The 22,101-nt window shown below is 44.3% G+C and overlaps 1 protein-coding gene across 4 annotated transcripts in view; it reads left to right on the top strand.

The window, feature by feature from the left end:
* The window catches only part of MUTYH (mutY DNA glycosylase), a 191,197-nt gene that overhangs the window by 32,505 nt on the left and 136,591 nt on the right, over positions 1–22,101 (top strand). For all 4 annotated transcript variants that reach the window (XM_086952290.1, XM_086952291.1, XM_086952289.1 and 1 more), the window contains exons 6-8: positions 3,728–3,769; positions 6,978–7,049; positions 9,693–9,806. In XM_086952290.1, the coding sequence (XP_086808416.1) occupies positions 3,728–3,769; positions 6,978–7,049; positions 9,693–9,806 (228 nt within the window). The remainder of the gene's footprint in view (positions 1–3,727; positions 3,770–6,977; positions 7,050–9,692; positions 9,807–22,101) is intronic.

Consider the following 22,101-nt stretch of genomic DNA (forward strand, 5'->3'; position numbering starts at 1 on the left):
AAAAAAATTGTAAAAACAAGGTCATGAACATCAATTATTGACAGTGGCACAGCCGACGCGTTTCGTCCTTGAAAAGGACTTCTTCAGGACGATTGTTCCCCGTATCAAAAGGGGTAACACGGTTAGCAGATATGTGGTTCCAAAGTCAAGTACTCAATACACCGAGATTACATTTCAAGTTCCCAACTGGTAACGATCCATCTTGTCATTTAATCTAATTTCTAAGCTGCATGTTCACAGTAACATAAAAAGGTCAATTTGGGAGCGTTTCTTTCCCGGGATATCTATGAAGTTTATATATTCAATGGCACTCAGCGGTATAAAAGTGTTCCCTGTATATCACAGCATATTTACATATCAAAAGAAATTGCGGGTCATATCAGACCTAGAGCCTCTTATAAAAGCGCTGTCAATAAATGGCTTGTAGCCGAAAACAAAGTACCCAAATGCCGAACAGGATCCATCAGAGTGCCAGGTGTAGTGACCGAAGGACAGAAGCAGGAAACGAGAATGTTTTGAGCTATTTAAGGGATATTATGAAATATCCGTGTAGGTTTATAAGGTGAACCTGACTATCATGCCACACTGAGCCATCCGCCTCACAGCAAATCCTCCACTTACAGGGAACAACAGACCCTCTGTTACCCTTCCTAGGGTTATCTGGGCAGAGGAATTGCTAAAGTTTGCATAACACATATAAATGTATGCCCCAGAAGTCATGCCTTTTCCTTTGCAAGGTTAGATTCTGGCACTTCTACTCTGTTGGGGACAGGCTCCTTGTTCCTTGCTGTGCAGTTTTGTATCATCAGCTTTAATTTTACAGTTTGATAAAGCTCAACAATACTGTAGTGAGGTACAAAAAGCATAAATCGTACTCTATATAAAGCTATACAAAATACCTGAATAGAGTTCAAACTGAAGCAAGCCATAAAAGACTAAATAGTAGAAATCAATTAATAAAAAATGAATAAACAAATATGATAAACTTATAAACACAATTTTCTATAATAGTTGCAAGACAGTTAATAGTTCATTTTTTTGCTATACTAACCATTGGGAAGCCACCAAAGTCATTTACTAAAATACAACCCCTAAACAGTGTTTTAAAACGTGTGAAAAGGGCATACTCTCTGGCAGTCTGAGGAACACTGGCAGACTATTCTCACCTTAGGAAAATATAGGAATAATAATATAGGAACATTTATTTACCAAGAAAAAAGGGTAAAGTTCTCACACATAAATATACAAAGCTCGATTTATTTTCTTACATATTCAGCAATTATTCAATCATCTCATGTAAGATAATTCTGTTCTTTTGTATTGCAATGAGGTAGTATGTTCTTCCTGTTCTCTTAAAAAAGCTATGTCAGTCAGTCTCATCACCCAGTCTTCATGTGCCAATTTAGGTTCAAATAGAAGAAGTCCACATGAATTAGTCTGGACGGCCAGACTAGGAGAGGGGTCTTTATGTCCAAGCTCCTCCTACCATAACATGATTGGCACCTGGTGTGAGGTCATTGGTACCAGATGTATTATGGTACGAGCCCGAGGTCAGACAAGAGAAAGGGAGCGAGGCGCTCCAAAGGCGTGAGCGCTTTGGTCCTAGGCTGGGACACGATCATGAAGGGAGGGGATGCGCTATGGAGTGCTTGGACCTGTAGCTCATGTGGTGATTGGCAAGACAGCTCAGTGGGTTGGGAAGGTGCTGTTGAAAACTGGAAATACAGAGTATATACACATAGATACATATATTTTTCCTATCACCTTGATGTGTATCATAGTGAACGGCCTTTGCCTACATTAATTCAGATACCTTTGCCCTTACTGGTAAATGTCGACTAGAGAAAAAAACAACCTCAGGTGCAAAGACACTCTCAGACATGAGACAAAAAATTGGAGCATTTAGCAGCAGCACCTTAGTCCTCAGCAGCTCATCTGTTTAGGAAGTCATTGTCTGATGAGCTGTGATGGACCAAGGACCTACCTCAGTTTTAAAGAATAGTAGGCACCCCTCTACTTGTTCTGCTTTCTCTAGGGGTTGTCCTCCACCCCCAGTCACATGCTTCAGATTTTAAACCCCTGGCAAATGGACTCCGTCAGTGTGCCAATACAAATTAGAAATCAAATTGGACTGTAACGAAGACAGAACCCACTGAGCAATCTTGCGTAGAAAGTGTTTCTTGGTTACTACCAGTCCCGTAGGAGAACTTCAGGGACAGCAGTGAAACACCTAACCCTCTTTTGTTACGAAATAACACACTGAAGGATCACTGGCAACAGAATATGCTTTCTAAAATATTTATTTTAAAATTCTTAATCTTGTGCAGCCAATATACATAGAAACATCACAGAATATAAACATTAACTGAACAGTGAAAACAGGAACAAATTGTAACATGGTCACTGGATTTTGTAGCTGTGCTATCTCTAGAAGCGGTGCTACTACTAGTAGAATCAGAAAGTAATAACCTTATTCTTGAGTTCCAGAGGTGGTGCACATACCTGGTTTGGGATAAGGTCTGTTCTGTCTGGAATAAAATGCCTGCTATTCTAGGAACAAGGGCAAGGACACATGTCTTACTGAGGACAAAAGACAGCTGTGGCACCAGCTAGTGAAGGTTGAGAGGTTAGCCGGAGCATTGAACAAGTCTCACCGGAGCCTTCTGAAATTTCTCTATGGACCTATGGTCTGATATTTTGGGTTTTTACAGTATCTGATTGTCCATGTTCTATTATATATTGAAAACAGTGATAGTGCCTGCAAACATTAAAGCATCACGGTGGGAAACAAATCACCCCTCACACAAGTTGTACTCTGTACTACGTGCTAAAACCTTGATTTCTGAACTGAATTTTATAAAAACTGAAATGTAACCTTGCATTATGTGTAATTTATTAGCAAAAATGCACTCTTCTTGAAGTCAAGTTTAAGCAATTTTGCTCAACACCCCTCTCGCCCCCCAGTCCAGATGGAATCGAGCCTTGCATCTGGTCGGTCAAGCCTTCCCCTTTTCCCAAAGGCCAACATTATTTGAGCAGGACACACCACATTTGCTGTTGTTTCTGCTGAATACTACAATCTTCAAGCCTGAATGATAACAGTTATTGTTTTGTTTTAAAACAATTTCTATTCCATTTTTGTTTTTCTTTCATTGCTTACTGTAGCAGTCAGCAGACCCCGCTTGACACATGTGCCTTGAGAAGTGCACCGCCCAGCACTCGTGTTTGACAGTAGATTTAGCTGTTTGCTTTGCTGTAAAGGGAATATTGTACCTGGCCCTAATGTCAAAGCACTGCCATTGGCTAACCATGGAGAACAGGGCTCATTAGTTCTAGATCGTATGTGTGGCTCCATGTTAGGAAGAGAGGATTGTCTATTTAGAAGCACTGGCCACTCCTGAGGTGAGTCTGCAAGAAGTGCCCCTGCACAGGACCACTGGCCCAAGAGGGGTGTGGAAGAGAAAGGGTTTGTTCATCTTTCTGTATGCCCTCTGCCGCTCAGTTCTTCCTTTAAAGCAGGGGTCCACTCCAGCACCGGTGGGCTTGTAACCATCTTAGGTCCAGATAATAATCTCCTGTTTTTAGCAACCTTGTTTTAGTGGATGCCTTACACATGTACACATGAAATGTTGCACGAAAACGACTTAGCACTATGAATTCTGTTTTTGTGCAACTTGTGAACAGGGGTCCTTCATTAATAAAGATACTTTTATGTTTTTCACTTTAGAAATGGCCAACTCTCCAGGATCTTTCAAGAGCATCATTGGAGGTAAGAACTCCCAAGAATGCTGCTGCCTCATGAATAAGAGCAGAACATGTGTTTGAGGAGGGAGTAAGTGATGCAAGGACCTTGTCTTTTGTGGTAAAAGTGGAATTTCTGCGCATTCCAAAACGTGAATTAACAAGATAGAAAATGTGTTGCTGATGTGTACACCTTCGTACGAGATGTGGGACATGTCTCAAGATGCTCAAAAACAGCCAAACATGCAGACTGAAAGCAGAGACAGCAAAACCACACATAAAAACAAACACCAATATTTTTAGTTGAATTGAAAGAATGCTGCAGTTGTGTAGAAGGCAAGAGGTTGGGTTAGGATGTCTGCGCCGATTGTGAAGTTTAGAACTGGCAATGGCTTAAAATGTTGTTGTAGCATAGGCCAAGACACGGTGAACATGCAAAACCAGAATATATATATATCTAGTGCAGTCGGTCCATAACTATTGACTGTCCGATTGATGCAGGGCAGTATCAAGTTTGAGACTCGGCTCCTCATTTCGAGTCGCTCAGAACTGTCAGACGGTAAAACACCCATGGGAACCACTGTTACCACATGGTCACAGTATGCCCCAGACAGTTTTTCCAGTAGATTAATTCTTTAGTTGGGTATTGTCTGTGTATATGTAAGAAGAAGCCTTAAATTACTGTTCCTTTTTGCCACGAAGAGCATTTCAAGTTGGAAGAAAAGAGGGGAGAGTGCCAAGTCCTATTGAACTCTCCACAGTAAGGGGACAGAGGTGATGAAAAATGTTCCATTTGTGCTGCTTGAGATCTGTTGCTGAGGAAGGAAGCACACCAGTCATCAGCGTGATCACGAATATATAGCTGCTGAAGACGATGGAGCAAAATAGCGTGGTCTAGAGTACTGAATGCAGCTGGGAGGTTGAGCCCCCTGAGCCTTCTTTATCCAGGAGCATTCTGAGGGCATCGGTAGCGGTGTGGTGACCCTCTCAGTGGACTGAGCTGGTCTGAAGCCTGCCTGTTTGGGTGCTAAAAGATGAAGCGACTCGACAGACCTCTGAAGTTCTGCAGTCACCACCTTTTCTTCTAGTTGAGTGACATAGGCGAGTCGAGATGTAGCCGTAAAATTAGGAGGGACATCATGTTTGAGGCCAGCTTTTTATAATAGGGGTTGATGATGACTCTGTTCAAGTCAACAGGAATTTGACCCTGTTATAAGAGAGAAGTTAATAGTAGATACATTGGTAGAACTCCTGCTATGCCAAAGTTAAGGAATCAACAAAGGCCCTGAAGTATAGGAAAAAACTCCCTGTATTTCAAAGCAATTTCTTTCTTTCCCAGCAACAAACCCCTATGTGTGTGGTTTTTGTTTGAAATTGAAAAAAGAATGCCTCTCTGGCTGCAAGAGCATAGGGCATGCTGGCGTTTAATTTTGGTGAAGGTCCATCTGATGTGCTGGCCCGTGTCTTTATGGCAAAATGCTTTCCCCAAACCATGCCGTCCTTAGTTGGTGGCCGCATTCTGCAGTGTTGGCCTGGCAGTCAGTCCACTCTCTCTCTGTCTTGCCTCACTGAGATAGAAGTGGTTTTTTCTATTTGTTTCAGAAGCCCTTATCCTGTGAGACCCCCTGTTTCTTTCCAAAAGCTAGTTTGTGTGCAGGTTCTGAGCCTGTAACGAGGGGCTGGGCCGCTTGCAAGGGTTTGCACCTGTAATATATTTATAGAACATATCCTGGAGATTTTGTGTTATGTGATGATCAGTACATACCTGCCAACATTTGGTACTGAAATATATTAAAAGGAATTGATGACGGGTGAAGTGTAAAAGCCAAAATGTCATAACAGTTTGGATTGAAGGCAATTAAAATATTTTTTGCTGCCACCAAAATGTTAACAGTTATTGGACTTCCAATCAAGCTATTTAGCTGTTAGTGGCCAACTAGGACCAGGCTCATCAAGATTTGCTATATCCCCCCTTGTTGCATTAATGTGGTTTGTACCGAGCAGGTTAAATTAGAAATTGCCATAGTGCTCAACCTTCACACAGCAGCCCATTGATCCAAGGGCGCTGGTTCACAGTGACAACCCCCACCCTAGGACTGCCTTAAGTGCTACGGTGGTCCCAGACAGGAAAATGTCCCTGAGGGACCCTAGAAAGCTTCCTGCATGCCAGGAATACTTTAATTTGTACTCTGCAGAATAAAAGCAAATGGCAAGTAGACCTTGCCGCCTACCTCTACATGCAGCCGTACCAAAAGCATACCGAGCACAGACATCCCTGCCAGTTGGGCTGAGATCTCACAATAGGGTGGCCGGCGTCAGGTTGGCCTGTGACTCATCTGCTGGCCTGCTAAGCTTAAAATGACCAGGACAATCTTTTGCGTTTCCATTAGAATAACTATAGTGTCTTTGTCATAGGCCTCATCTTGAATCCAGTCACCGAGTTTACCCTGCTACTTTAATCCTTAGACGGCCAGACCAGAGGTAGCAGGCCCAGTGCACTATGAGTCTCAAATCTGTGTCATCAGGTCTACTAAAATCTGGACATAATCATGAAATAAGGACATAGGCTGGGATCCTCGGCAGACAAGTGTTAAAGTGCAAAACATATTTGAAAGCAGTATGCTATCTCTTTATGGTTTACAAGAACTATCTTAAGGTGTAGATTAAAACTTGTGCGTTCTGCAGAACGATGCTAGGTTAAAGGTGATATATTCTTCTAATCAGGGTCTTGTGGTTAGAAGAGCTATGAGAGAATGTGAGAAGAGTAGCTATGTCTAGGGAACACCTTCCTGCTCCACCCTCTCCTCGCGTGAGTGCCGCGTGCTCCAGTTAATGTCCCGCCTCTTTGATTTCATTGGCGCTCCCGCATAAAATATGTACAGGGCACTTTTAGCATTCCAGCTGCTCAGTCTCTGAATTTGTACCTGAAATTATTCTTCTCTCTCTAAACTATTAACGTTTAGCGCACTCTCCATTTTATGATTTTTTTTACCTCTTTTCTTTATTTTATTTTAGACCTCCATAAGGATGTTTTTGTTTCCATTTTAGTAACATTTAATATATAATGTTATGTAATGTGGAGTCTTTTATGATAAATGCTCAGATTTCCTGCATTGTCTTTCAGTTGTGATTACCTACCAAGCCTTTATCATTGAGTGTGTTGAACAACTGCAGAGTTAACAAATGATTGATTTTGAGGGTGACACTGATCTGTATTTGTATTTTCTTTGTTACAGGAAGTGAATCAGTTGTGGGCTGGCCTTGGCTACTATTCCAGAGGAAAACGGTTGCACGAAGGGGCGCAGAAGGTTTTCTTATATTTTCTCTTTTTGTGCTATTCATTATTTGGTTGTGTGTGTGTGGGTTGTCCGGCTGTAGAACCTCAACAGCAGGCCATAACTGCACACACAATTAAACTGTATTCGCAAGAGTGTCTACAGTTTATAAATCTCATACTCTAAAGAGCTGTGTGTTACATTTGCAACACTGTGCCACCAGTTAATCCACCGTTGTGGATTAATTACATTGTTTAATCCTGTGTGGTGGGTGCATTATTGGTTTAGATATCTAATTTATTTATAGTTCTTAAACATCAGGTTGTAAATGTGAGGTAACATTGCACTTCATATGTAGCTAGGTACCACATACAATAGGTACTGAATATAACCATCATTTCATCCGCATGGCAAAGCATCTCAGCACTTTGATGATAGCACAGTGTTCGACTCAGATTCCTAGACATTACTTCAGGAATTGGAAGAATAGGTGGTTTCTGAAAATGAATAGGGAGGTTCACCTCCTTGCATCGGGGTTAGGGAGTTACAGGGCATGTTAGCTAAGTGGGCCAGAGTGGAATTTCAGTTTGACCAGAGGTATGGATATTTAAATGGCACCTCCCATGTTTACATCTCTTTAGTAAGGACCCTCAATCATATATAAAGGTATAGTGGGTAACACTGCATCAATACACCAACAACACACAACTACTTACATTTGCAATTCAGTTTCTCTGAGTAAGGAATCACATTTCAGTTCTTCCACTACTTTGGTTTCAAGTCTTCTTGAATCAACAATGTTTCATTTTCTGGCCCCATCACCTGCAACCTTCTTGAGACGGTCACTGAGGAAAATGTCATTATAACAGCACTTGCTTTTAGGGGACTGAGTTCTTCCTGTGTCCCTTAAATAAGTATGTGTCCTCGATGGTAAGATGCATGCTCACAGGGAAAATGGGTCTTTCGTAACTTTTTAAAGGAAGGTTAAAAAAAAACTCCATTTATGGTAGAAAGAGTACCAGGTACTGGAGAAAGGCACTGATTGAAATTTGCCCCTAAAGTCTATTATCTTTGTGCGACTGGATTTTCTCGCTCAGGTACGAGGGAAGAGATATGTAAACATATTGTTTTAAAAGACAAGGGCATTTGGACATAATTCAGTTTTCTGCCTTGGTCCCTTCTACTAAGACCAGTAAATGGCTTTGCTCTAACATTTTGGATAGCTAGAGTTAAGAAAGCTTCTTTGGGTGCTGAAAGGTAAAATGAATGAGGTTTTTGTGATCCTAGTTTTCAACCAACTAGGTAAAGTTAACGGTATGAAATCTTTAACAAAGACTCCAACATAGGACTATAAGACTGTGCTTTAATGCCATTTTCTATACATAGCTTTGAAATCCTTAGGTTTCAATGCATTTGTGTTGAATTTTGCAAGGTGAATAATAACACCATGGACATTACTGGCACATAAGGATATCAAAAGCTCTCTACTCAGAGAGATGATATGCTTGTAAATGTTACTTAGGACATGGCCAGATGATATTTCTGCTAAAGATCTTCTGCTAAGGGGTCAGGCCTGGCGCTGGTGCTCTGGTGGAGTGGTTATTCACCTTACGACTTCTGCCGATCCCTCTGAATCATTACTAGTATTGGGGGGTGCTCACTGAGCAATTAATGGAAGTCGGGTCCCCCAGTCTAAGCAATTCCTACCATTTGAACTTCAAAACAATACATAGAAATACAGATACAAGAACACTGCCCACAATTCTACAAACATTGAAATATTTTATTTATTTCACAATTAAATGTAGAAAGATTTTAATGGGAAGAAGGTTGGAGCTTATCTCAAATCTACTTTTTTTAATTCTTAAAGGTGAAATGATATGCTAAACTCTAGCATATCCTTCTAGCTTTTATTCCCCCGATGCATGCTATCTTTTTTGTAGGGGCTTCAATTGAGGCTACTCATCGTCTATACTATATTCTGGTTGTTTTACCTGTGCTGCTCCAATGAATGAAGCTAAAGATACCAATTACATTTTTAGCCTCATTTCTAATTCCTTCACATTTAAAGAACTTTTGAAATACATTTTAAATTTAGCTTCTTTATCTTCATATACTTTTTATATCTTGATGTTCTTTTTCTATACAGTAGGGGACTTTCCTGAGTAGGCGTCGCAGACTATAAATAAGAATTCCTCCTGTAGTGGATTTTGGAATGTACTGGTGTCTGGAATTCGGTTTGCTTTTTTTCTTTTGTTGTTTTTGGCTCATTTATCTTGCTTACCTTGTCCTAGGTTATCACATTCATATCTTGTGTCTCCCTTTCGTCTGACTTCCAGTGCAGGTTAGACGCTATTCGTGCTCAATAAACGTGTCTAGATGTGGCCTGCATTTTGTTGAGCCACTGTCTGTTTTAGACAAGTTATTGAGTTGTTTAAATGGTTTGTGTAGAGCTCATTGATAAGGAATGGTGGGTGTGAGTGTTGTGGTATGGCAGGATTTACATGATCATATGACCTAAGAAAGGCAAGAGATGTTACATTTTAAGAGACAGACTCATAACTTTCACTCTCAAGTTCCACAATCCACAAGAGATGGCTGAGCCCCGAAGAGAGACGTGGGGCTCATGTAGAAGCTTCTCTTACCGCACCCTCATAATCTTCTTCTGTGTCACAGGTGGTCTCAGAATTCAAAGGTCAAATGCCACGGACAGCAGTGGATCTTCAGAAATTGCTTCCAGGTGTTGGGCGTTACACGGCTGGTGCCATTGCTTCGATTGCATATGGACAGGTTAGTTTATTGTGTGTCCCCTCCTCTCTCACATTCCTTCTCTTCAGAATGCCTTCCCGTCCCCTCACTTTAAAATCCCTTCCCCTTTTCCTCCTGACATTTTCAAATTTCCCTTATGCCTAAATGCCTCCCTGCTTCTTCCTGTGCCCATAGTCTCTGATTCCTTAGCATTTCTCTCCTCTTCAGATGGCCTTCTCATAGGACTTACTGACCTCTTCAATTCATCCTTATGTCATGCAACGGTTCCCACAAAATGGAAAGCAGTTATGGTCAAGGCTATTTTGAAAAAGCCCACCTCGGACCCCAAGGAACCAATCAAATATTGGCCCATCGCCCTTCTCCCTTTTTTTGGGAAAGTTCTGGAGTTCCTAATCAACAGGCAACTCTCAACTTTCCTAGAGGGCAACAAACTGTTGGACACTTCCAATCTGGGTTTCGGGCGGCTCACAGCACGTAAACTTCTATAATCGAGTTAGTTGACAACATTAGACTCCAAGCTGGTCCTGCTCGATCTATCAGCCGCCTTTGACACCATCTCCCTCAGGACTCTAGTGAATCACCTGTGGGACTTGGGAGCCAGGGGTACTGCCTTGAACTGACTATTCTTTAAAGGTACACATTGGTACCCTTGTCTCTCGCAGCCAAGTGATAGACAAAGGAGTTCCCCAGGGTACCATTCTAAGTCCCACGATTTTCAACCTATACGTGGCACCCCTAGCTAGAGTGATCAGATCGCATGGTTTCGACACCGTGTCTTATGCAGATGACATGCAACTACTGATCACTCTCGGCCCAGATCTAACAGACACCAAACTCCAATTCATCAAATGCATGACTGACATCAACGTTTGGATGCAAACTAATCATCTCCAACTGAATGCCAGTAAGACGGAGATCATTCTTTTTGGGAAAGCCCAAGCTCTGTGGTCCAGTGATTGGTGGCCTCCCAATCTCGGCCCCTGTCCATCTCCTAAACTGGTGGTCTGTAACCTAGGGTGATGATCGATAACAACTTGTCTATGAAAGACCATGTTAATAATGTGACGGGCATCTGCTATGGACTAATGCAAAGTCTTCGTTAGATAATCCAATGGATCCCAGTTGTATCCAGGATGTCGCTGGTCCAAGGCCAAATCATCCGTCTGCTTGATTACGGAAACACCCTGATGGCTCCCATCAATGAAGAGCTTCTTAACAAACTCCAAGTGCTAAAAAACACAGCTGCCAGACTAAATCTACCTTCACTGTTACCGTCAGCACCTAGTCTGAGAGCTCTCTACTGGCTTTCCATCAGGAAACGCATCCATTTTAAGATCAATTGCCTGGTCCACCGAACCATCTATGGGAACGGGCCATGCTATCGTGCCAAAAAACTCACCTGGTATCAACCTACCAGAACCCTCAGGTCCTCCACCAAATATCTTTTCACCCCATTAAGATTCGCACCGCCAGGAACGGCAGGAGATCCTTCTCATTCCTTGCTCCTACACTTTGGAATTCGCGCTCATTGCATCTACGTATGGAAACCGAACACAGACAGTTTTAGAGAAATCTAAAAACCAGGCTGTTCTGATCTTTCTTATTCCTGCCGGTTTCTTCATTCCTTCCTGCCCCAGGGGTTTGGCCAGCGCTTTGAGACCCATGGTTGATATGTGTGCTCAATAATATCCTATGATTATGGGTTCGGGGAATGATGGGCCGGCAAGTGCACTCATTCTTCAGACTAAGAACAACTTAATCAGCCTTAAGTAATCAGGTTCCTATCCCGCCACACAGTTGAGAATGTCTGCGTTCCATTGCAGTGGGGATTTCCGTATCAATTTAAGTTTGAGTATTTATTTGAGGAGCTGGTTAAGATTGTGTGCATATGGTTCTCCTTCTGTGGTGACACAACTTAGAGCAAAATAAGATTATGGCATGCTATGTGGAGCGATTTCTAGCATTAATGAAGCACCGGCTCACATGTTTGCATCCATTAGAATGTGGTTCAACGATCATACCATTCATTTTATGGACAAATAATTTTTTATGATCCTTCAGAGATGCAACACATAACAAATTTGTTGACTACTTGTTTACTCCATGGGTGAACCTTTGCACCTCTAGGAGTATTATTGAAGTTAATTTTGACCACCTGGCCCCAAAAAAGAAGATGTTAGTGCAAGATTCACGCCCCACCTATTCATGCGCACTCTTTGATGGCCCGGAAGATACGGCAGCAAAATCAGTAACTTCTTTTTTTATTGATCCTCATTGATCAGTAAAATCTCTCTTTTCCCATATAACTACACGTCCTGCGCTTGTGCCCCAGTGTTCTTATAGGTTCCTGCCGTCAGAAGCCTTGCAGCTAAATTAGGTCAATGAAAAAAATTCTATTGTATTTCGTTATTTGATTTTATATTGTCAGCCCATAGTTCCATATTATTTACTCTGGATTTACTAAAAGGGAACTCCACCATTTTCTTGATGGTGGCCCGTACTTTTCAGTAAATCAGAATCTTTCAACATGACTGATGTTTTCTTCACTCTGTACCAAGTAATCGATTTGCATTCTCTTTTTTTCAGAGTTTGGCATTTATCCTCATTACACTTTCTGGTCCTTCCAGCTTTCTATGCATTTGGGTATCTGTGGTCGTGGGGGTGTGGCAGGCCGGAAAATCAGGCAAGGAGGCCGGATGTAGTGGTCTATACTGGGGTTTTATTTAAGCACAAGAGTCAAATGATATGCAAATACAGAATCTCCAAGATGGTTCGGCTCGTTCTTCCCGGTTGGGTTAGGCTCCACTCGTGGTGTTCTTCGGCTGGGGTCTGTCGCAGTTGCTGGGGAGGCACCTCGGAGGGCAACAAGAGAAACAAAGGGCCCGTTAGTCCGAACAGGGACTCAGTACGTATGCTTCCACCGACACGTGGTAGTGAGGGGAGTAGAGAGGAGAGAGTCGTGAGGGAGGGAGGTACTGGGAAGGGGGGAAGGACGGAAGTTCAAAGAACGAGAATTCAGCAAGGGTGTCAGGGTGAATGTGACGGGAAGAAGGGCTCAATACCGTGAGGGTGCTTTACGATATTCACAGTGCTTTAACTACGTGATACGTGACTAGGAGAGAGGGAGAACTATACAGGGTATGTACACTGAGCACCTAGCGTGCTCTCGGGTAGGTTCACGGTACTCACGCGGTCCGCCGTAGCTCTCCAGTGAGCCACGGCCGCTCTTCAGCCACCTCCTTAGGGACTCCACCAATCCTCCGACCACTCGTCTTCTTCGGGGTACTCCTCTTCTTCGACTCCTGCGCCAGTCCGAGTGTCCTGCCACGATCCTCCAACGGCGTTCTGGCTGTTGTTGTCGGCTTTCACTGGTTATGCCGCTGCCTCAGGGGTGGAACTTCCGGGGTCGGGACGAAGTGCTTTCTGTCGACGGCGGCCGCTGGTTGGCTCCTGCAATAGAGAGAGGGGCGGGGAACTTCGAGTCATGGTTACCGCTCCAGCAATGTTGCGGGTCACTGGAGGTCGGCCGAAAGGGCTTGTACTGGGTGTGCCTGATAGCGGTAAGTTTCTAGGGGGTCCAGTCCTGGCGGGGGTGACAGCGGGACCGGATCACAGTATCATGCCTATTTTTATAGTTTTTTTTCTTCCATAGCCACCAGAGACTATACTTGTTTGAGACGTTTTTCTAAATCTGGTACAATTTGACCAGTGCTGGTGCATTTGCCAGTGGTAGAATGCAAGGTGCTAGCTTGCAGTTGAACGTGCTTGCCTAAAGGTGTGTGTGCACAAGTGTCCTGCTGGCTTTGTGTGTGGTGGAGAGTGCCTAAGCATGCAGTGAAAATACCTGGCACAGTCACAGAGTGATCATTATTACAATAGAAAGTGTCAGATAAAAATGCTTGCTGTGGGACAAGAATGGGGCAGCAGGACATTTATAGTGTAGTGTGCCTACCACCCTCCTTCCACTCAAACCTGGAAGACTTAGAGTATGCGAACATGCCTCGCCGAACACGACCCATGGCCAGTTCTCCTGCCTCTGCTGCCGCCAGACCCTCACTGCTACCCCGGCCTTCCAACACCGCCGACGCCAGCAACGGTGGCACCCTAAAAGGCAACGTACGCTCGGTACACAAACACGCCATGGAAGTGTGGAACCTACTCGATTCCCTTTCGCCCGACATCACCTTCTTCACAGAGACCTGGACCAATGCATCCTCCGCCCGACATCCGCACCGCCATCCCAGATGGATACAAGATCCAGAGGAAAGACCACCCCAACCACCCAGGAGGGGGCACGCCATCGCTCTCAAGAGTGTCCTCCGCCTCACCAACTCCAGAGAAACCTTCCCCTCCGCCGAACACCTGCACTTCCAGATCCAGACCACCCCTAAAACCACACTCCGAGGAACCCTCGTCTACAGACCCCCCAGCCCCCGAACACCCTTTGCCACCACTATCACTGACTTCATCGCACCCCATGCCATCGCCTCAACAAACTACGTACTCATTGGAGACCTGAACTTCCACCTCGGCAACCCCAGCGACCTCAACTCCACTATCTTTTGTGACAACCTCGCCAGCATTGGGCTTAAACAACTTTTCAACACACGAACCCACAGAGCAGGACACACCCTCGACCCCATCTTTGCGGCAGGAAACAGCATCCAATTCACACACGCACAACGCAGCTGCCATGGACTGACCACCACTACATACACTTTGCCATCAACAAACCCAAGACACCCAAACAGGCCCCACGCCCACTACAAAAGAACTGGAGCAAGGTTACACATGAACAACTTAACTCCACCCTCACCGGAGACAACCGTACCTGGGCACCTGATGCAAACAACACAGCCAGAGAACTCCACACCTGGATCTCCAACTGCACAGACGAGCTCGCCCGGCTATGCAACCCCGACAGACAACGCCCCAGGAAAGCCACCTGGTTCACCACCGCTCTCCAAGAAGCAAAGAAACACCTGCAGGTGCCTGGAGAACAACTGGAGAAACACCAAGACAACCGAAAACCACACCACCTACAAGGACGCCATGACGGACTACCACAACCAGATCAGAGCCACCAAGAGGAACTTCATCCACAACAAAATCCTGGCCAACTCCACCAACTCTAAGGAACTTTTCAATGTCATTCAAGAATTCACCAACCTATGCAGCAAAGCCACAGACATCACCCCATCCCGAAATCTCTGCGACAAGCTTGAAACCTATTTCCACCTCAAGATCAAAAACCTCTTCCATAACTTCATCGACCATCCACCAGGCACCACAGATGGGCCCCTGCCCCCTAGACACACCAATCAGCCCACCATCTCCAACTGAACACTGATCACTGCCGAAGACACCGCCTCAACCATGAAAAGCATCCACTCGGGGGCCCCACTGACCCCTGCCTCCCTCACATCTAACACAGAGCCACGGCCGCCATTGCACCCGAACTACAATGCACCATCAACACCCCCTTCAAAACAGGCACCTTCCTAGATGACTGGAAGCGCGCAGAAGCCAGACCGCTGCTCAAGTATCCCACAGCTGACCCACCGACCTCAAAAACTACCGGCCAATCTCGCTCCTCCCCTTCACAGCCAAAGTTGCTAAGAAAACAGTCAACAGGAAACTGACACGATTCATTGAAATGAACGCCATCCTCGAACCATCCCAACCCAGATTCTGAAGCAACCACAGCACAGAGACTGCCCTACTCGCCACCACAGACGACATCCGCACCCTCCTGGATGAGGTCACTCCACAGCCCTCATCCTACTCGACCTATCAGCGGCCTTCGACACCGTCTTCGCCGCACACTAGTTGCCAGACTACACAACACAGGCATATAAGGAACAGCCCTGGACAGGATCCGATCATTCCTCACCGGAAGAAGCCAAAGGTTCAGACTCCAACTCTTTCTCTCCAATCCCACGAAAATCACCTGTGGAGTCCCACAGGATTCATCCCTGAGCCCCACCCTCTTTAACATCTACATGGCCCCCCTCGCAGCCATCGTCTGATAACACAACCTCAATATTGTATCCTATGCCGACGACACCCAGCTCATCCTCTCCCTCACCAAAGATCCCACCACTGCCAAACTCAACTGCCAGAAAGGAATGCAAGACGTCGCTGTCTGGATGACCAACAGCTGCCTGAAGCTCAGCGCAGAGAAGACAGAATTCCTTGTCCTCTGTACTACCCCTTCTGCATGGGACAGCACATGGTTGCCGACCGCCGTCGGAAGACCACCTACCCCTTCAGAACACGCCAAGAACATTGGCATTGTACTCTACTCATCACTCACCATGAACCAACAGATCAACGCCGTCACCTCCAACTGCTTCAACACCCTCCGTATCCTCCGCAAGACCTTCAAGTGGATCCCCCGGAGTCAAAGAAGACAGACACCCATGCACTCATCAGCAGCAGACTGGACTTTGGAAATTCACTCTATGCCGGCATCAACAAGTCCCTACTCCGCAAACTCCAGACAATACAGAACACCACTGCCACACTCGTCCTCAGCCTCCCCCGACACAAACACGTCAGCCAATAAATACAAAGTCTACACTGGCTCCTAGTGGAGAAGAGAGTCACCTTCAAAATCCTCACTCACGCCTACAAATACCTACACAACGGACCCAGATGCCTCAACGACAGACTCAACTTCCATGTACCCAAAAGGAACTTCCGCTCTTCCAACCTCGCACTGGCGAAATCCTGCGCATCTAATGAGCCAGAGCAGGCGGAAGATCCTTCTATCACATTGCAGATAAAACCTGGAACAAGCTACCGCCAGACATCAGACGCTCCCCCTACCTGAACACCTTCAGAAAGACTCTCAGGACCTGGCTCTTCGGCTAAACATATCTGCGTACCCCCCCTCAGCACCTTGAGACACTCACAGGTGAGTAGCACGCTTACAATTCCCTGACTGATTGATAATTCAAGACAGGGGACGCGTATACCTGGCGAATGGTGACAATAACTGCTACACAATGGAAATACTTGAACTAGAATGGCAAAGACAGCTTAGCATTGGATCGTTACCTGAACATATTATGCCAATACCTGGCCACTTGATGCCAATACATGGTCAAGTCAAGTCAAAAACAAAGTTTATTTAGACCATTGATCTATAAACCACAGTTCATCATATAAAATATACATTTCACAAATTCATATCCTTAACAGTTAAAAAGTCATATTGTCTAAAAACTACATTTATAACAATTTAAAATCAGGAATTCATTTGGATTATAGAGCTACCGGCTACTTTTAAGCCTCCATCCTTCCAGGGAACTTATACACACCCTGCATATATCTCCCGATAGCTATCGCGATATCTAATTTTCCATATCAACTAGTAGCTCCCGTGCTTGTGAACGCTCCTTAACATCATATTTAAAAAATATTGGGAATCGGGAACTGTTTACGTAAATTTAAAAATATATAACATTCCAATAAAATGTGCAAAATCTTACATTTCATTTCTAATTTACAAACACATTTGCCATCGGGATGTGTTAAGGCAGCTTTTATTGCACTATTTGCGAATATCGGGTTAATACCTATTCTTAGCTTAAAAACTTCTATTCTTAGCCAACGGTTCTGTAGCAAATCTATATAAGGAGAGCTTACATCTTTCTCCCAGCCTGAGCACATAAATTGTACAGAGTCTTTCTTTTTCAAATACTCTTGGTCTGTTAACCTAGAAATATCTTTACCCTGCACTTTGAATACACTCTTTATTACATTGATTAGGAGTGTCCTTGGGTCAATGTTCACATTTAGGTGGTCACAGATGGCCAGGAGTTTACTTCTTGTTTCCTTAGCCCATTTTAACTCACTGGTCTGAATTTCCTTCAAGCAGCATTGCGACACCTTGGTAACTTCCCCCTGCCCCAACTGATTCCAGAATCTGCGGAGGCTCAGCTGCACCTGCACATTCCATGCGGTTAGACCTAATTCCAGTCTGACTTCCTTGATCATTACCGAACCAGGAAGGGACAGTAGGGATTTTAAACATTTCCCCTCCGCTTTATCCCAGGAGCTTTTACCGTCAATGCAGAGTACTTCCGCCCCATTTTGGAATTGCGGGGGAATCATGGCCTTAAAGGATGTCAATAGAGGTTTGTGGGACATATCGCCATAACTATGGTTAAATCTTTTCAGCCCACATACCGCTAAGTGTGCTTTCAATTTCTGTGCTTCCAAATGTGTGCCCCACTGCAGGGACCTTGTAAACCATATTCCGAGGTATTTGTTTTCGCTTACAGTATCCAGTTTGGTGTGGCTCAAGTACCAACTAAACTTCGTACTCTTCTTCCCAAAACACAAAATGTTTGTTTTTTCCATATTTACTGTAAGTCATTTTGCAGTGCAATAATCATTGAATACATTTAGCTTCCTCTGAAGCCCCACCTCTGTTTGATCCATTATTACAAGGTCATCAGCATACAGCAGGCAAGACAGGTGCCTACCATTAATTTTTGGGCTTGCACCTCTGGCTGCGCCCAAGAGAAGTGGCAAGTCTGCTAAAAATATGGCAAAAAGCAGCGGGGCCAGGACGCAGCCTTGCCTCAACCCGTTGTTTATCCCCATCTCCGTTGTAAGGTCGCCAGAGGTGTCTTTAATTACCTGAGCCCAATTTTGGCTATGCAGTTCCTGGATTATCCACAGGAGATCGGCGGGGACCTCGTACTTTCTCAATGTCTCCCACAAACAGTCCCTATCCACCAAATCAAAAGCTGCGCGAAAGTCCACAAAGCAACAAAACAATTTGCCCTGCAGCTCCATGGACTTCCTCGCTAAGGCCCATAATGCGAAGCAGTGATCAATAATAGAATGTCCTTCCTTAAAGCCACTCTGCTTTATTGGAACTATTGACTGCCGCTCCGCCCACTCTTTTAAACTGCCAAGGATTATTTTTGAGAAGACCCTTTCCCCAATGTCCAATAAATTGATCAACCTATAATTCTTAGGGTCCTTTTTTCCCCCTTTTTTATGCAAAGGTTTAATTATGGCCCCTCTCCAGGATTTGGGGAAATGGCCTGAGTCCAGTATTGATACAAACATATGGGATAAAAATCCTGCCCACCAATCTATCTGAATTTTAATTAAGACGGCGGGAAGATTATCGGGACCTGCTGCACATGATAAATTCAGCTTCTTAATTGTTTCTTTTACTTTCTCTACAGAGAAATCAGATTTTAACCCTTCTATACCCCCGTCCAAGTTGGTCTATTCATCTCGATTTCCGAGGTCCTTTCTGCTTTATATAGGTCACTTAAATAGTTTACCCATGCCGCCTCTTCCACAACACAACTCATAGCTTCTGGCACCCTTCCTGCAGCTTCCTGTATCAACCTCCAGAAACCTTTTATATTTTTATTTTCAATTGTCTCAAGAAGGATTCCCCAACATTCTTCTTTAAAAATCCTTTTCTGCTTCCTTACTAGAGATTTATATTCTTTCTTCAAACTGAGTAGGAGCTCTACATTCCCAGGGTCATAGCCGTCGCTCTAATATTCGAATCACACTTTTTTAGGTCTCGCCTGTCAATGCGCTTGCGCATTGAGCTTGCAAAAATATAGGAGCTTAAACAGAGTTTAACCATCGAGGCGATTCCATGCAGTGCCCGTGAAAAGCAAGCTCAATGCGCAAGCGCATTGACCTAAAATGCGCGTGCACATGTAAGCCAGCCATCTGCCTCCAGCAGCTTCACTTCAGTTGAAAGGCATCAGCTCCGCCCCCTGCTGCATCAAAGGCTTTCAGCCGTGTCGCATTTCTCCTCCCCCCTCCCCACAGCAATGCCAAGAGCTTTCACTTTCACGACCGCCAGGCCGTGTTTCTCGTTTCTCCTCCCTCCTACCCCCCACCCCAATCGCTCATCAAAGGCTGCTCACTCTCCTTCTCCCCCGCCCCCACCCCATCCGACTGTTCTTCATTTTGCGCCGATTTTTTTTTTTCCGGCCGCCAATGCTTGTTTTTATTTTCTACTGATTGTTTAGATCTCACTTATTTCTCCGCAGCTTAATGCATAGTTGCCTCTTGCAATATTACTGTATCAGCCACAGTTCAGGAAATAACACTTCACTCGGAAGCAGACTTGTGCTTGTTTATCCCCTGATGGCATCCAATGTATAATCATTCATTTGTGAATTCATTCTTACCCATTCTAATGTTTATTCCTCTATTTGTGTGCACATTGCCTCGAATATGTGGGCAGCTGTGGGGCAGCTCAGGAGGCTATGTACCCTCACAGTGGCTTGTTTTATCCCCTGATGGCATCCAATGTATAATCATTCATTTGTGAATTCATTCTTACCCATTCTAATGTTTATTCCTCTATTTGTGTGCACATTGCCTCGAATATGTGGGCAGCTGTGGGGCAGCTCAGGAGGCTATGTACCCTCACAGTGGCACCTTCAAGTCAAGGGTTGGAAACCTGGCACTGCAGACTCTGCTTTTCATCCTTCCCGAGTCGATACAAAGAACACAATTTCATTGTGTAGTCATGCATAGCCTTTTATCCTTCGTATCTCGATACAGACTTAGGGGTTGTCCATGCAACTGCTGTTCTGTTTGCGATGAGTCTTGCACAATCATTATTTTATAATTTGTCATTATGCATCAGGACACGGTCAGGAGCTATAAGGAGTTCTGGAAATAATGTCTTAGTAGATACCTGTTGGTTCTGGTGTGACCGGCTTTTCACAGAGAGGTTCGGACCTCAAGCATTAAAAATATTTGTTTTGAAAACGGGGTCAAACTATACATTTTTTGCAGGCAGTTCGTCACCAGAATTGACAAACTATTCCCATACTTAACTCCCTTGCATAGGACCTAGGAGCATCGCTTCTCTACATCAGTAAATCCTTTCTTTCCCTATAGAGAGTGTGTCCACTCCATCTGGATGTTCTAGAGCTTAGAGTTCCAAAGCATATGCAGCACCTGTAAGCAGCCTTCTTTATTTCCTTCTCTTTTTCTTTATTTTCCTTCTATGTTTTGTTGTTGCCTTCTTTCCTATTTTTTTCATTCTTTCTTTCTTTCATTCCTTTGGCCTTCTTTTTTCCCTTTTTGCTTTTTCTGCTTCTTTCTTCATTTCTTGCCTTCTTCATTCTTTTTCATTTTTCCTACTTTTCCTCTTTCCTGCTTCCTTTCCTTTCCTTTCCTTTCCTTTCCTTTCCTTTCCTTTCCCTGTCTTTCTTTCCTTCTTTCTCCCTTTCTTCTCTTTCCTTCTATCTTCCTTTTTGTCTTCCTTCCTTCCTTCCTTCCTTCCTTCCCTCCTTCCTTTCTGTCGTCCTTTCTTTCTGCTGAGTTCACGTGCTCCAGCTTTGGTTGGAACTTAAGTGAATCTATCGATCGCCCTCCCTCTATCTATCTATCGCCCTCACTCTATCTATCGATCGCCCTCACTCTATCTATCGCCCCTCACTATATCTATCTATCGCCCTCACTCTATCTATTGCCCTCCCTCTATCTATCTATCTATCTATCTATCTATCTATCGATCGCCCTCACCCTATCTATCGCATCACCACAGCATCACTCAGCACCACCACAGCATCACTCAGGGGCACCACATCCTCACTATACGCTACCACAGCATTACTGAACGCCACAGCATCACTCGTCGCCACCACAACATCACTCAGCACCACCACAGCATCACTCAGCACAACCACAGCATCACTCAGCGCAACCACAGCATCACTCAGCGCAACCACAGCATCCCTCAGCGCAACCACAGCATCACTCATCACTCAGCGCAACCACAGCATCACTCAGCGCAACCACAGCCTCACTCACCACAGCATCACTCAGCACAACCACAGCATCACTCAGCGCAACCACAGCATCACTCAGCTCAACCACAGCATCATTCAGCACAACCACAGCATCACTCAGCGCATCCACAGCATCACTCAGCGCCACCACAGCATCACTTGTTCAAATATGTTCTCTCAATGTTTCAAGCTTTATTACAAATGACACAAACATTTTTTAAATAATGCTATAGGTGTCACATTTGCAAATTCTATAAATATTGGCATTTACAATAACAAAATTAATACATTTGCTATTATACAAACATAAACATAACTTTAAAAATTATTAGATTTACAAGACCAATAGCTCCAACTTTTCTAATGCGAGACCTATTGCATTTCCAATGCTTGTTTACTCGTACATTCATGGTTAAACCACCTGGGCTTTCCTTTGCTGGCCAATACATGGTCACTTGATGGCAATACCTGGCTACTTGATGCCAATACCTGGTCACTTGATGCCAATATCA

Source organism: Lissotriton vulgaris, chromosome 1_1 (genome assembly GCF_964263255.1).
Source record: "Lissotriton vulgaris chromosome 1_1, aLisVul1.2, whole genome shotgun sequence".
Taxonomy (NCBI): Eukaryota; Metazoa; Chordata; class Amphibia; order Caudata; family Salamandridae; genus Lissotriton; species Lissotriton vulgaris.